Below are 16,097 nucleotides of genomic sequence, written 5' to 3'. Positions count from 1 at the left end.
AACATATAACATAGCATAACGTCGCGTAACGTAATGTAGTAAAGCGCAGCATTTTATAACATAGCATAGCATTACATAACATTGATGGATTCAGCTTTTGTGGAAATTCAAACTCGCAGGCAGATGTTACTGCTTTAAAAAGGTGCCTGATTGGTGTATTTTATGTAGACGTACGTTTAAGGGGAGGGCTGGTATAATGGAGGCTCTCAGAGGCGTACTATACTGCGGTTATTCAGAACATGGTGAACACATTTTTGGATGCTCATAAGCATTCACAATTTTCCCACACCCAATTTGCAGATGTGAAAAAGAGACACGTTCAAATTTCTTCTTTCTAAGCACCTTTCTTCTTCTAGGTGACAAAGATACCACTGGTTGGAACAGATAGAGCTGGGCAATTGTGACAAGGCACCTCGCCTGATTCCTCTACTCAGATCACACCTGATCAACAAATGAACAGTGTGGAACCTATCCTTTTGAGGGTGCTGCCAGGGTGGATTTGGTTCAATGGATAAATTGTCAACTGCAGAACAGAAAGACCCAGGTAAATATTCCAGCTTCTCCAGTTGATCAAATTACAAGATCTCGCTGCATCAAATTTCCTCTAGTTTGCACATATTTGAGGCACCCAGGCACAGATGAACCTCCATATGAAGATATCTACATTTTCAATAAAAGTGCTGGTTTCAAGTCCGAACGCCCTTCAGTTTTCTCTTTGGAAGCCCTGGTCACCATGCTCTTGATGGAATTCTTCCTTTCAAGCTGACATTTCACAAATGCTTCCTGAAGGTATCCTTGTGGTCCTGGCAGAACGGGAACTTCACTGGTGAGTCCTTCTGGTGCAGATAGTCTTAAGAACCCCAATGGTGTCCCGCAGCAGGCAGTCCAAGATGTCGGCACTGAGTTTCATCTTCACCGCCAGCTCATCCTCTGTGTAGTCAGTCCACTGCTGTTCCTCTCCGTGGAGCTCCTGGATCTAAAAAGACAAGAAGAGATTCTCATTAGGAACTCTTGCAACTAATCTAAACATTCTCGAAGGTGCCAGAAGTGCCAGCAGAGTAAGTCCCTGTTTTTAACTTGCGTTCAAGAACTCAAACAACTTTTAAAGCATTTAGTACAATAACAAAGGTTGTGCATTTGCTGTGTATTCCAATTAAATTAAATTCCGAGGCCCGATTCACAAAAAGTAGTAAATATTCTTCCCTAAGAAAACTGCTATGAATCAGGGGCGGCTCCTCCGCTAAGGGGGAGGAGCACCGTCCCACTGCCTTTCAGCACGGCAAAAAAGGAAAAATAAAATGATAACAACGCAATGTTATTATCATAACTCACTGCTGAGGCAGTTTTGTGGGGCGGGGCTGGACAGCGCAAGGGGGGGGGGTTGAGTGGTTACACCCTCCTAAGTGCGCATGAATAATTGGCCGGCCCTCTTCGGCCAGCCAAACATTCATGGTCACTTTGCATGTTCTCTACCCAGGCTGCATTACAGCCTGGGTGGAGAACGTGCCCAGGCTCCAATTCCCCATCTGAGCGCCAAACCACAGAGCTCAGACCAATCACAACGCTGCATTGCAGCATTGTGATTGGCTTAGGGGAGCCTGGGAGCTTACTGCTTCCTGTTCGAGCAGAAGCCAGGAAGTGGACGGAGAGGAAGGAAGAGAAGCAGAGGCTGTCAGGTAAGTGATCTTTTTGTATTTATTTTCCAACAAGGACTATTAACTACAACTCTCGTTCTGATTTCTTATGAGTCCTCAGGGCTAGTATTGCAAGATTGCCTTATTAACAGCCATTATTGCTTGTAGGTGCGAAAAAGAATGCTTAGTTCTGATTTGTTCAGTTTTATTCTTGTACATTTAATACATGTTTAAACATTGTTTTTATTTGTGTTACTATGAATCTAAGACCTGAGATCTGGCTGCTGTCCTGATTATCAAAAATGAACTGTTTTTTCTCCTTTTTGGTTTTAATGCAGAAACATGATAATATGAAGCATGGAAAAAGGACTGTAAGGACAAAACGACTCAAGTTTATTAGATAAACCACAAACATCAACAAGTTGCAGTAGTAGCAGACATTGTCAAGGGGCAAATAGATCGGGAGCTAATGGTCCACCATCCTGCTCCCTCCCTCCCGACCAGATGCCCACGGCCAGAAGTACACAATGCACTATTGCTCTGTCTTGTCAGATTTTAACATTTTATGCAAGACTACTCCATTGATAAATCTTCTCCCTTGTTCATTGCAATTCTGTCTCCTCCTTTCATCACTACTGGCCTCTATTTTCATCTTATCTTTCCCATTCAGTGTTTTAAAGCGACCATAGGCTGGCATAAAGCAGCATGTAACTAATCAACATAGAATAATTATTGCTACACTAATACTGATTACAAAAGTCCCCCAAATACCTTCCGAAAGTGATATCACCATTTTATCTGAACCAAACCATGGAGTTACAACAGTTTTTTCTCTCAACCAGACTCAGTAGGAGAAAGGGCTCCTCAAAGTCTTGATGTAAAACACGCCATATTAAACTACATTGACAGGACCAAAACTTTCCGAAATTTATTTTCGCTGTGTTTGCTAAACCCTTAAAAATGCCATTATTAATTAAAAACCAGGTGGATTGGCAAGTGCTTGCAAAGATCTTACCTAATGCCAGGAGAAGTTTAGCTATCCAGCTCCATCCGTAAGAACGGACCACCAAAACCTTCCTTGGGAATATCCCTATAACTGAGATTTGTAAGGCAACTGCATGATACACTCCATACACATTTACCAAACACTATTGTATGAATGCCCTGGCGCACCCACAACCTAAACTTGGCCAGACTGTCTAAAGTTTTTCCCCCCAAACATCTGCACCACCCACTGGCTGAATGTTGCTTAAGAGAGCTCTGTCTTATACTCTATGCAGTATATGTGTATCTACAGTCACACAAGCTACTAAAGAAAAATGTTACCTACAATATAGGCATCTGTTTGTACTGTGCAGTACTGGGGATTCACATGTGCCCACTCGTCTGCCCAAGAACCAGTGCTTGCTGCAGATATTCTTCTTTTCCCATTTACATATTCAAACTGTTATGCACAAAGTTATGTGTGGTCACCAAAGCTGTCTCAACTACGGCTCCATCACTATGCTCACCCGCTGTGCAAAAATCTAACAGTTGAGCTTGTGCCCATGAATATTATCAACTAAGGGAGGGGTCTCTATACCTCATGATTTGAAAGACGTCTTCAAAGAAATATAAGTTGCAAATTTCCGAGCCCAACACTAGATGGCAGGAGTATTTCAGAGCATGTGAATCTACAGCACCACATGCTATGAACAGATGCATACGGGGTAAGTAACATTTTCCATATTATCTCTTGCCTATATTGAGGTAAATATTGAAAAGTGGTGAGGATTCCAGAATATTGCTTCACCATGGAACATGCTAAGTTGGCAATGGCCTTGAGGACAATAATACCGAAATGACCAAGCCATACCAGCAGAACGTCAACCCGATCTCTTCTTGGACTTCCAACCTTCAGCAGCTTGCAGAGTTTTCTTTTAATTTCTAGGTCATTCTGTTCTAGATTCAGGATCCGAAGAATCTCTGCCAGTACTGACGACTAAAAAAAGGACATTAATGAATCTCTTGCACAACAGAACAAAGTCTCACCTTTCTATATTACAGGCATAATCTCTTCTTATGCTTGTCTTTGATACATGGCAACACCGTCAGGCCAATAAAGACTAATGGGACTGAAAAGGTTTCATGAAATTACAAACACCATACTGGTGACATTAGTTTAAATGAAGGGATTTGATATATTGAACACAGGGTGAATGCAGATGGGAGAAAATACATGAGAAAACATACAAATGGCAGCTACGAAAAGTGTGTGTGTGTGTGTGTGTCTCTAAATTATGTCACATATAGAGGAATATATGCATAGAGTATCTGTGGCAGGTGATTAATATCATTTGGACTCTTAATGTATCTCTTCACTGCCGCATGAGCAAGGTAATATATATAGGGTCACCTTCCCTATAGTGTGTGTACGTATGAGTGCTAGACTGTTGCTCCAAGTGCAATGTTCTCCTGAGTCCAGGGCTGGCCATGACTTAGGAGCCTCATACGAATGCTACAGCGCATGTCTCCTCTAGGATGGAAGGACTGGGTAAGCTAAGCGGTTGTACTTAAGACAGATGCGAGGATGATTGACACAGAGTCCTGGGATATGGCTGCTGAACTTTACAGAAAATTCTGTGAACTCGGGAAGTTTGTAAATCTGCTCACATTTTAGAGAGGAAACCACAGGTGCAGATTTATGAATGTGTTTGTGAATTGGTCCTTTGTGTTTAAAATGATATATACCACAACCTCTCCTGCAGCTACTTCTTGTACCATAAACTCAGTTTTTCCTCCTCCCCCACTTCCCCATTAGCCTAATTTTAACTTTTAACATACAATCTTCTCATTTTGACCGCTACTGCATCACTAAAGCTTCACCCTAGCCATACCCCTTACCAATAATATTGATTTAATCTAAAGTTAGTTAAGTTAAATAATGCACCCATACCATATTGATTACACAAACTAGTCTTATCAACTGACCAATATGTTGTATTTAATAATAAGCACTGTATTTAAAGAAATTAATTTCAAGGTAATTGTCTTGCCTTTAACCATAACTCTATCTTTAACCAATACAAAGGGTATAACTATTTTTTACAGTAATCATATCAATTTAAGCCTATTTTACATTTAGAAAAGGAATCCTCATTCCAAATCTAATCCACAATGTAATCCTAACTAATACTTCATATATAGTTTTTCAAATTACATTGAATTATAAAATATAGCACTGTAATTTTAATTCTAAGTTTAACACACACTGATGTTTATTATTGAATTTGGTTTACTGAATTATAATTAAGCAAATTAACTTGTTTTATAATGTAAACAGTGCTAATACTTAACTTTACTATAAATAATGCTCAAACCTTTGTTAAATTGAATTTGATATTTATTTTAATATGTTAATTAATAAACCATGATACCACAATGTTAATCCCAACATTTAACCAATGACAATTATTGTATTATATTACTAAATATTGAATTTCATTTAAATATTTTAATTATATTTAATTGCAAAATATTTGTCCATTGATGGGTTCATAGCGCACACTGAAATGGCTCACAAGGTAATGGCTTTGTAGAGGTACTTTTGTATAGGTAATAGTCATTATAACTAATTTAAAAAAAGAACAAGTATGTCCCAATTTTACTTGTATTCTGCTGTTCTCAATAGACACCAGTGCACTTTGCTGAGCTTCTTTGATTGGAGACATCTTTGAAATAGGAGTATGTTGGATTCTGGGTGCAATGTTTATGAAGGTTTACAAGTATTTTGCAGTATCCTAAATACTGGCCCAGACTCTCTAAAAGTGGATCTTTTCAGCTGAGGAAAAAAGCTGAATGTGCTTATGGCGCATACACTACTGTACCTTGACTTCATTCACATCTGGTTTTCTAAGTACAGGTTTGTAGAGCTTCGAGACTCCCTTCTCTCTTTCCCATGGATGAATCATAGTATCTTTTATAAATGGACATTTGGCTTCTAGGATCTCCTGCACCAAATCGAATATCACCTGAAGAAGAAAAAGACAAACTCACAGCACTTCTGCTAGTAGGATACCGTCCATTACCACTCACTTTTAATCAGGAAATACATACCAAGGTAACTATTCTCAAGCTTTTTTCACCCACGTACAAATGATTCTAACTCTGATTATGCTGTATGTTTTCCTACTTCTATCTGATTAGCATATGTGGTGCTACTTGCTTCTACTTTGTTCCTGTGTTCTTGTGTTTGAGGAAATACTAAGAGAAAAAGAAACTTGTTTTACTTTCAGCATCACACAGCAATCTACAACCACATAAAAATATATGCTGAATGCTCGTCAAACCTTGTGTAATGTGGAAGACATCATAGTCTGGAAGCCCAATTTGCATTTTTTCATTCTGCAGAAACAAATCCCCAAAACGAGGGTTTATTTCTGCAGATCAAAAACATTAAAGGCCCATTTTCCCTAGTGCTTGGGGCAGTGATAGGTTTCTCAGCCTGGGTCAGCCTGCAAAGCAGTCTGTATCAGGAAGTCCGATAACTAGGGCAGGTTTGCTGGCACAGTAAAGGCAGCAGCCATGTGGCAGAAGGGCTGTTGTCAATGACTGAGAACCTGTTTTATTGGAGGAGTCTCTAATGACAGTCGGTCAACAATTCTCCAACCGCTAAATGGGGCAGAGGACTGCAGCTTTGGCAAAGTCAAAGTTTTACTGATTGCCTCCACTTCTCTGAGCCTTCCACCTATTAGAGTCCCAGGGCCCTGTGCTGGCCAATCTCCAGCCGGGCCTGCTCTGAAACATTCCTTGGAAGAAAGACAGTGGTTGTATTCCTATTTGCACCAAAGGGTCTGGGCTCAAATACAGTACCTGATTATACATTCTCTTGCTCTCGGCACTCAGATAGTCCCCTTTTAATATCTCACAGTCAAACACTGTTGTTTTGGCAGGCCCGTAAGGAAGAGATGAGAGGTCCTTTTTCATCCATAGTTCACCCACCACATGGGTAACCAGTTCATTTACATAGGTGGCATTGTATGGCACTACTGGAGGAAGCTCCTTTGGTCTTTTCCACTGTGACGTACACCAGCGATCCAACACATACAGATCCAGATTTGGTACCCGGGGCTCTTCAGTAGTCTGGGCAACAGATTGGTCAAGATAGTCAGGGCCTCCGAAAACACCAGCATCGAGAACCTTCCTGAGAAGCTAAAGTAAAAATTGAAAAGGAGGTTTTAGCATGAATTTACACTGTATGTCTTCTGCAGTTTTATTAAAAATGATATCATTAGAATTGAAATATATGAGTGACAAAAATGCCAACATTTGAACTTCAAGATTAAGTAGATTTATGATGTTGAGAAGTTATGGGGTGAATATTTTTTTAATTTTCCACATTTCACTGTATGTATTTAATGATGGATGATCCAGTGGAACCTTCAGCCAAACGGCACATAATTGAATCGGAAAGTGTTCTTCAAAAACTGACTTTCTTCCAGAACTGTGCTATTCTATCTACAGTCAATGTGAGTTCTTTAAATACTTTGAACAAATGTTGAGAAGCCTCCTGGGTGACACCCTCTTGAGAAAGGCTTACATACCGCAGTTGTATGCCAGATATATAGTAAAAGTTGTGCAGGGGCAAAGGTCACTTGCATTCCTCAGAATGGTTTCAGCCCTAGAAAATATACTTTAATACATTAAACATCTGTCACGGGTCAGAGATAAATCCGGGAAAGCAATGCTCTAATTGGCAGATTAATTTAAGAATCAGCCGTTATTCTCAAAATATGCTATGTTACTATCACATCTTGTGGACATTGTATTGCAACCTATGTGAGAGGGCCTTGTTGGAAGAAGGCAAAGTGTAATATAGAGGGGGAGAGAGTATCAGAGAGATAGTCTCCCTGTCTTTGTCTGTTAATCTTTCTTCTCTCTCTCTGGCGCTCCACCAGAGTCTTTCTATCTTGAGAACTGGAAGTCATAATAAAACGTCCAGAAATAAAATTATGAAATCATTCGGAACGGTAGAGTGAAAGAAACAACAGAAAAAGGGACAAAGCAATTGTAGAAAAGGCTAGAAACACAAAGGAAACACAAAGATATCAGCACAAGATTTTTAAAAAATCGAAACAAAGAAACACATGGGACACCAATAACTTCTTTACAATGTGTTTAAATCAATGAAAATTTAGAATATTTACTTACTCAACATTTAGCTACACAGTAAGAACCTTTTATTAGTAATTTTACTTATTTTATGAAGATTTGCTTGCATCTATCCCAGAAATGTATGGATAATTTCAAAAGGGTTGCTGTCAAGGGCATAGCAAGCAGATCAGAAGAGAATCATTTGTGAATCTTGAAACAACTTTTCTATTGAATAGAATTTCAGGAAATGGTTTGGAGATAATTATCATTGCTGTTATGGGTGCCCTCTCCTCAACTTGTACTTGGTAATGACTGAACATTTTACTACTTAGCATAAAGGAAATCTTCAAATCCTTTCATGCATAGTGAAGTACACTGAACCTGTTAGATATGGAAGAAAATGTAGCACTTTGCTGGCACTTTTAAATTCTCATTGAAAACTGATTTTAAATTTCATTTTAAACTGTTGTAGAGTAACTCGAGTAGCCAGGAGTATCCAATGATGTGTGTGACAAGTGCACAGCTACGCATTGAACAGTGAGCTCCAACCTTCTTGTGGTGCACTGAAACGTACTTCATAGACAGATGGCTTTCTGCCATTGTCACATGGACCAACAAAAATATACCAAGAAAGTGTTCAACAATCAATTGTGACTATGAATGTCATAGCAGTTATGAGACAAGCCTGGTATATAAGGCATTTTGTATAATTCTTTTTACATTTCAGACAAAAACATTGTAGAACATGATTTCCATGGACATGATGCTATTGGCCTTAAGTAGAGAAAATAAAATCACATTTTGAGAACTCTCTTTTTCAACAGAAAGGATACATTACACCTTCTTAAATAGATGGAATCTGCTAAATACTTTAGTGTCGCATGTATGCTTTCCATCTACATTGTAGCACTCTCCATACCTTTTCAAGATATACCAAATGGAGAACGATGTGTTTTTACATAATCAGAAAAAAGCTATTTAGCTAATTATTCTTTACCAAACTCCCAATTTGTATTCTGTTCAACTGTGTGACTGAAAATTGCTAGAAAGTGTAAAATGTATTCTGATTTTAACAATGGTACAAGCGATATATATTTGTTATTTTATGGATGTATTATTTAAATACAATAAAATAAAAAGTATTTATTAGTGGTATCCATTGTGTACAAAGTAATGAAAAAATAAGGAGACCCTAAATGCGTACCCTCTCAGAGACTCCACTAATCCATATATGAACATCATATTTTATGGAAAGAATGGGAAACTGTTATTTACATGTAACATTCAGTTTACAGCTTGTACTGCTGTAGATTCACATGCTGAGCACACTACTGCCAGCCAGTGCTGGGTTTGGAATAATACAACTTATTTTTTTCAAAGAAGTGTTTTCAGTTTCAATGTGAATTGTGATCCTTTCCTAGAAACCCACAAACTCTAGGACACATGAGTGAGGATTGACCTAAGAACAGCGGATGCAGAGTAATGCTCACTAGGAGGGAGGACATCATAATTTTCCAATATATTTATTGATTTCTATTGGTCAGAAATCACTTGTGACATTTGTGTATATGCTAAAGATGTTTAAAAATATATACTGAAAATTAAACAAACTACAACTAGGTTGAATGAAGCTATTAGACCCAGGTGCTGTCAACTTGCCCGAAATCTTTTCTCTGGGTATGACTAGTAGGTGATTAGATTGCTTATTCCCCTGTGCAAATAAGCTCTATTTATATACAATATAAATGACTGCATTGACCACTTTCTGGTATTGGTTTTCTGATTACTTCGTATCACAAGATTAAAAGCTATTTTATTTTATTAATGATTGGTCATTATAGATCACTGTGGTTATTTGGAACTGACATAAATGAACTGCAACTCATGATTGTATCAGCAATTCCTTCTTACATTGCATTTTTTCTAATGACCAGTTGGAAATGCCTGTGATAAAGATCCCTTCGAAAACGGCACCGACCATTCCAAGATGGCTGCCGCCGAAGAGCAACCCGGAAGCGAAGTCAACGCTCTAGCGTCTGGTCCGAGCTATGCGAACGAGCCAGTTAAAAGACTCGTACAACAGGTGAAAGGTTGTCCAGGAGAATCGGAGCCGGAGGAGGACGCGGCCGAAGCGGAACAGGACGACCGGGGAAACTCGACCACGAGGCGGACGACGGGAGGAACAGAGGAGCCGGAAGCCGGAGGTACCGATCAAGAACCCAGCACCGGGGACACAGCGAGGGAAAACAGCTCCAGGAGCACTGCGCCCGGGACCACTGCACTCCCTGACGAGAAGGAGGCTTGGTCTCCCAACACCACGGCCCTGGAGGGTCGTGGCATGAGGCAAGTACCTACAACCCAGTCGGGACTTGTTCAGGGGCTGTGGGCTCGTCTAAGGGGACGTCACTAAAGGTCACCACTTGTTTCCCCCACGTTAGGCACAAACACTAGGGACTGGTGACGGTACACTGCCCCCCCCCCCCCCTTTTCATGCTGCTTCATACTTGTAGAAGCCTAAACCCAGTTTGTTCTCTTTATTTTTGGGTCCACGCTCGCCTATCACCAAACGGAGCTGGGAGGAGAGCAAGAGAGAGACGAGGAGTCTGACGTGGAGGACCACACACCTGTGTTATTGCCACCCACTGTTGAATACCTATTGTCTAACTTGTTGAACCAATAAACAAACGAAGAACGACAGCAAACCATAGACTGCCTGGGAGTACTTTGAGGATAAGGAGGGGAGGGAGTAACGGACGGCCGAGGGTTCCCAACCACAGTGGTGTCAGAAGTGGGATTGTAGTCCGGAAAGAGACAGAACCCCGTCATGGAAGCCATTATCACTCAGCTAGCAGGACAGCGCCATTTACAGTTGGTCTTTGAGGAACAAACCAAGCAGGCTCAAAAAGAAAGGGTGGCCTTGCAAACAGCCTTAAGGGATCAAGCGGCTCTCCTCACGTCCAACCAAGCAGTCCAGGACACCGCGGTCCTTCGCCTGACCGATGCTATATCTAGCGCCCGTGTCCACCCGAATGTACCGGGGTCGGTCCTTCAAAAATTCCAGCCAGGGGACGACCCGGATTATTTTTTTGTTAATTTCAAAAGAGTCGCCTCCACTGCCACCTGGCCCCCGGAAAGATGGGGTCAATACATCGCGCCCCTTCTATCAGGCGAGTTACAGGCAGCATATCAGGCCGCCAATCCGGCAGGGGTTACGAGCTATACAGATATAAAAAAAGTCATGCTGGAACGCTTAGTGTGCGATCAGGAATATTACAGGTCACGCTTTCGAAAAGAAAAGTGGACATCAGGCGATAATCCCAGGGCATTATATTACCGGATAAGGGACTTAGGTAACCGCTGGTTGCAACCTACCATCTCGTCAATGGATGAACTGACTGAAAAGGTGTACCTCGAACAGTACTTGGAGGCCCTACCATTTAGCACCAGAGCATGGATCAAGCAACACCCTAACTTGACGGTGACCCTTGCAGTGGACTTAGCCTGTGCATTCCACCGCTCTCCGGAGTTTAAAACTCCGGCTCACAAAACCCCAACGGGATTCCCACGACCACCCATGAGGCCCAGTCCCCTCCCTATCGAACACAAACCAAACCCCGTTCCACGGCCCCAACCTCGACCACCCCTTCCGCAATCACCCGTAACAGGACCACAGTGTTTCCACTGTGCAGAATGGGGACACATAGCCCGTAACTGCCCTTTGCGTATTCCCCCGCAAGAGCCTATGGAGGTGGGGTATTCCCGAGGGAGGGTGTTGATGACCGGAAAGCCTCCTGAAAGGTATAGGAAGCAGATCTATGTGAATGGGAAGCCGGTTTTAGCCTTTCTGAACACAGGGTGCCATCACACAGTAGTGGATAGATCCTTGGTACGGGGTTCCCAAGTGCTAGAGGATGAACAAATACAAGTAACATGTGTCCATGGGGATAAAAAACTGTATCCCTTGGCGGAAGTGTTGTTGGATATAGAGGGAGAGTCCCAACTACGGAAGGTAGGGGTAGTGCCCCATCTCCCTGAGACGGTCCTGCTGGGAACAGACCTTCCTAGGTTTCATGACTATCTACAGGCCTACACCACGTCATCCCCCCCTGCCCTTTGGCTAGACAGTGCCCCTTTTTATACAGAAGAGATAGAAGTAAAATTCCCAAAAACACCAAAAACCCGCAAGGAAAAAAGAAGGGAAACAGCTATGTATCTACGGTCAGAACCCCTCTTACCCACGAATATCTTTTCCTCCCCAGACACTTCACAAGAGTCAGGATTAAGCTTCCGGGCTGCCCAAAGGGATGATACCACGCTACTCCATGCTTGGAACCAGGTGCAAGAAGACCAACCGGAACAGGTAGGCCCCTTCTTCTGTGTGAAAAAGGGTCTATTATATAGAATTGCAAGGGAGGGAGATAAAAGAAAAGAACAGTTGTTGGTTCCAAGAGCGTATAGGGAACAGGTACTATCATTGGCCCATAGCCAGACTGGGGGAGGACATTATGGAAAGGAGCATACTTTGAAATATTTGTTGCCTAGATTCTATTGGCCGGGGATATATCAAGAAGTAGCCAGATATTGCACCCACTGTCCCCGGTGTCAATTAGTTAATACCCCGGTACTTCCCAAAGCACCTCTTCATTCCCTCCCCAACATAGACGTACCCTTCAAAAGGGTGGGGATGGACTTAGTGGGTCCCTTAATCCCCTCCGCTCGGGGCCACCAGTACATCCTTGTTTTGGTAGACTATGCTACCAGATACCCAGAAGCCATACCCCTTTCCTCAACAACCACCTCAGCCGTCGCACATGCCATGGTCTCGTTTTTTTCTCGAGTAGGATTCCCACAGGAATTACTGACAGACCAGGGCACCCCATTTATGTCCAGATTAATGAAACAAATATGTAACATCCTCAAGGTAAAGCAGATACGCACCTCCGTCTACCATCCACAAACAGATGGGTTGGTTGAAAGATACAACCGCACGATTAAGACTATCCTAAAACAATGTATAGACAAAACAGGCAGAGATTGGGACAGGCAACTCCCCCTGGTCCTATTCGCCATCAGGACACACGAGCAAACATCAACTGGTTTTTCACCCTTTGAACTCTTGTTCGGGCGACAACCCCGAACGCTCCTTGACATGGCTATAGAAAAATGGACAGAAGAGGAAGATGAGGGTAGATACTTCAGTATTCAGCTGCTCTAAAAGACAGGTTGTCTTCCTTGTGGGAGGAGGTACATGCAAACATGGAGAAGGCGCAAACTAGGCAAAAACGACAATACGACCGTCGAGCAAAACTTAGGGAGTTCATGACAGGAGATCAGGTACTCATACTTCTACCCAGTTCTGATAAAAAACTGTTAGCCACCTGGCAGGGACCCTACAGAGTGATGGGGAGGGTAACTCCTGTTACGTACCGGGTAGACGTCCCACATAAAAAGAACGAAGGACAGATATACCACGTCAATCTGCTCAAAGCCTGGGAAGGACCCCTTCCCGACGTACCAAATGCCGCCGCATCGATATGCCACATTACGGTAAACAAACCCATAGAAGTAGCCTACGTTCCCCAAGGAGGGCAGGAGGATACCCCAATTCACTTAGGACCACAAGTAACTCCCAAACAAAAACAACAGATGTTGGAACTATGCGCAAAATATGCCACAGTTCTGTCGGGAGATCCTGGGAGAACCTCTCTGGTAGAACACGACATCATCACAACAACCACCCAACCCATCAAATTAAAGCCATATCGCATCCCGGAAGCAAGAAGAATAGCGGTAGATCAGGAGATACGGGCGATGCTGGAAGCCGATATAATCGAACCTTCCCATAGCGCCTGGTCTTCTCCGGTCGTTCTCGTCCCAAAACCTGATGGGAGCATCAGATTTTGCATAGACTTTCGTCAGGTAAACGCAGTGTCCAAATTTGATGCCTACCCAATGCCCAGGGTAGACGAATTAATCGAACGACTAGGCAATGCTAGAGTCATGACGACAATAGACTTAACCAAAGGCTACTGGCAGATACCCCTCACCTCTTCCGCCAAGGAAAAAACAGCCTTCTCAACCCCACTGGGTCTATTTCAGTTGAAAGTCCTGCTATTCGGCCTGCATGGAGCCCCCGCTACTTTTCAGCGACTTATGGATACCCTACTAGCCCCACATCTTCAATTTGCAGTCGCCTATTTGGACGACATCGTCGTCTACAGTCCAGACTGGAATACACACCTAAGGCACTTAGAAGCGGTCCTACAGTCCTTACGACAAGCCGGTCTTACTCTCAATCCCAAAAAAACCACGTTCGGAACCGATTGTATAGAATATTTAGGGTATACCATCAGCAAAGGCCAAATAAACCCCCAAGTCAGCAAGATAGAGGCTATCACTAAAATACCCAGACCCTCTTGTAAGAAAGACGTGCGTTCCTTCCTTGGGTTAGTGGGGTATTATAGAAGGTTTATCCCATGTTTCTCAGAATTAGCCAGTCCCCTCACCGATCTGCTCACAAAAACACACACAGGGAAACACCTTCCTTGGCTATTCCCCCAAGAGGAAAGCTTCCAGAAACTAAAAAGCATTTTGTGCACGTCCACAGTCCTTACCTGTCCTGACTTCAAGAAAACCTTTGTCCTTCAAACAGATGCCTCAGGAAGAGGTCTAGGGGCCGTGCTCTCACAGCCAGATGTCTTAGGAGACCTACACCCTGTCCTCTACCTCAGCAGAAAAATATTTCCCAGGGAAACCCGATACTCAACAATAGAGAAAGAGTGCCTAGCCCTCAAATGGGCCATGGAGGCATTGCAATACTACCTCTTGGGACGTTCCTTTCTTCTCCTTACTGATCATGTCCCTCTTACCTGGCTCTCTTTACATAAAGACTCTAATCCTAAAGTCTTACAGTGGTTCCTTGCATTGCAGCCCTTCACCTTCGAGGCTATACACATTCCAGGAAAACTTCAAAACAATGTGGACTACCTCTCCAGGTTCCCGGTCTTGGAGTGGCCCGAACGCCCACCCCTAAAGGGAGGGCAATGTGATAAAGATCCCTTCGAAAACGGCACCGACCATTCCAAGATGGCCGCCGTCGAAAAGCAACCCGGAAGTAAATTCAACGCTCTAGCGTCTGGTCGGAGCTATGCGAACGAGCCAGTTAAAAGACTCGTACAACAGGTGAAAGGTTGTCCAGGAGAATCGGAGCCGGAGGAGGACGCTGCCGAAGCCGAACAGGACGACCGGGGAAACTCGACCACGTGGAGGACGACGGGAGGAACAGAGGAGCCGGAAGCCGGAGGTACCGATCAAGAACCCAGCACCGGGGACACAGCGAGGGAAAACAGCTCCAGGAGCACTGCGCCCGGGACCACTGCACTCCCCGACGAGAAGGAGGCTTGGTCTCCCAACACCACGGCCCTGGAGGGTCGTGGCACGAGGCAAGTACCTACAACCCAGTCGGGACTTGTTATGGGGCTGTGGGCTCATCTAAGGGGACGTCACTAAAGGTCACCACTTGTTTCCCCCACGTTAGGCACAAACACTAGGGACTGGTGACGGTACACTGCCCCCCCTCCTTTTTCATGCTGCTTCATACTTGTAGAAGCCTAAACCCAGTTTGTTCTCTTTTTATTTTTGGGTCCACGCTCGCCTATCACCAAACGGAGCTGGGAGGAGAGCAAGAGAGAGACGAGGAGTCTGACGTGGAGGACCCCATACCTGTGTTATTGCCACCCACTGTTGAATACCTATTGTCTAACTTGTTGAACCAATAAACAAACGAAGAACAACAGCAAACCATAGACTGCCTGGGAGTACTTTGAGGATAAGGAGGGGAGGGAGTAACGGACGGCCGAGGGTTCCCAACCACAATGCCACATGCTCCTGTCATGTCCCTCCTGGCCGTCATAACCCAACTCAGCAAAGAGCTAGTGAAAGTAGGTAGAACGTGGAAAACTGGTGGTAATTCCTTCCAATTGTGTCAAAGGGCACACAAATGGTCTTGCCACAGGACCTGATTTGAACTTGATGCGAAGTTTCCACCTCACTCCAAGTGGTTTCACTTGTGCAGCCCTTAGAAGGAGGACAAAATATTGGAGCCAGCAATAGTAAAATACAAAAATATCACCAAAAACAATCAGGCACAAAACATTTGGCTTTACATAATTTGATAGTAAAGGACAAAATATTGATGACAAAAATACTGTAGACCAAAATATCATCACAAAATAGATACGTACATCAACTGTTTAACATTAAACAGTATATTAGCTTTAAAAATGTATTTACTTTAAAATTAAATTACATTTAAAAATAATTACAATATAA

At 43.0% G+C, this 16,097-nt stretch overlaps 1 protein-coding gene across 1 annotated transcript in view; it reads right to left on the bottom strand.

Annotated features, from left to right (window-relative positions):
• Nucleotides 1–324: 324 nt before the first annotated feature.
• CCDC187 (coiled-coil domain containing 187) overlaps nucleotides 325–16,097 on the bottom strand; it is a 395,322-nt gene continuing 379,549 nt past the window's right edge. The window contains exons 31-34 of the mRNA XM_085613361.1: nucleotides 6,486–6,824; nucleotides 5,501–5,644; nucleotides 3,490–3,615; nucleotides 325–976 (exon numbers count right to left, since the gene is read on the bottom strand). Of these exons, the coding sequence (XP_085469487.1) occupies nucleotides 821–976; nucleotides 3,490–3,615; nucleotides 5,501–5,644; nucleotides 6,486–6,824 (765 nt within the window). The 3' untranslated portion in view covers nucleotides 325–820. The remainder of the gene's footprint in view (nucleotides 977–3,489; nucleotides 3,616–5,500; nucleotides 5,645–6,485; nucleotides 6,825–16,097) is intronic.

This window comes from Triturus cristatus, chromosome 1_2 (assembly GCF_964204655.1).
Source record: "Triturus cristatus chromosome 1_2, aTriCri1.1, whole genome shotgun sequence".
In the NCBI taxonomy this organism is placed as follows: Eukaryota; Metazoa; Chordata; class Amphibia; order Caudata; family Salamandridae; genus Triturus; species Triturus cristatus.
The sequence above is the reverse complement of the archived record's forward strand: the minus strand, read 5'-3'. Positions and strand labels throughout refer to the sequence as shown.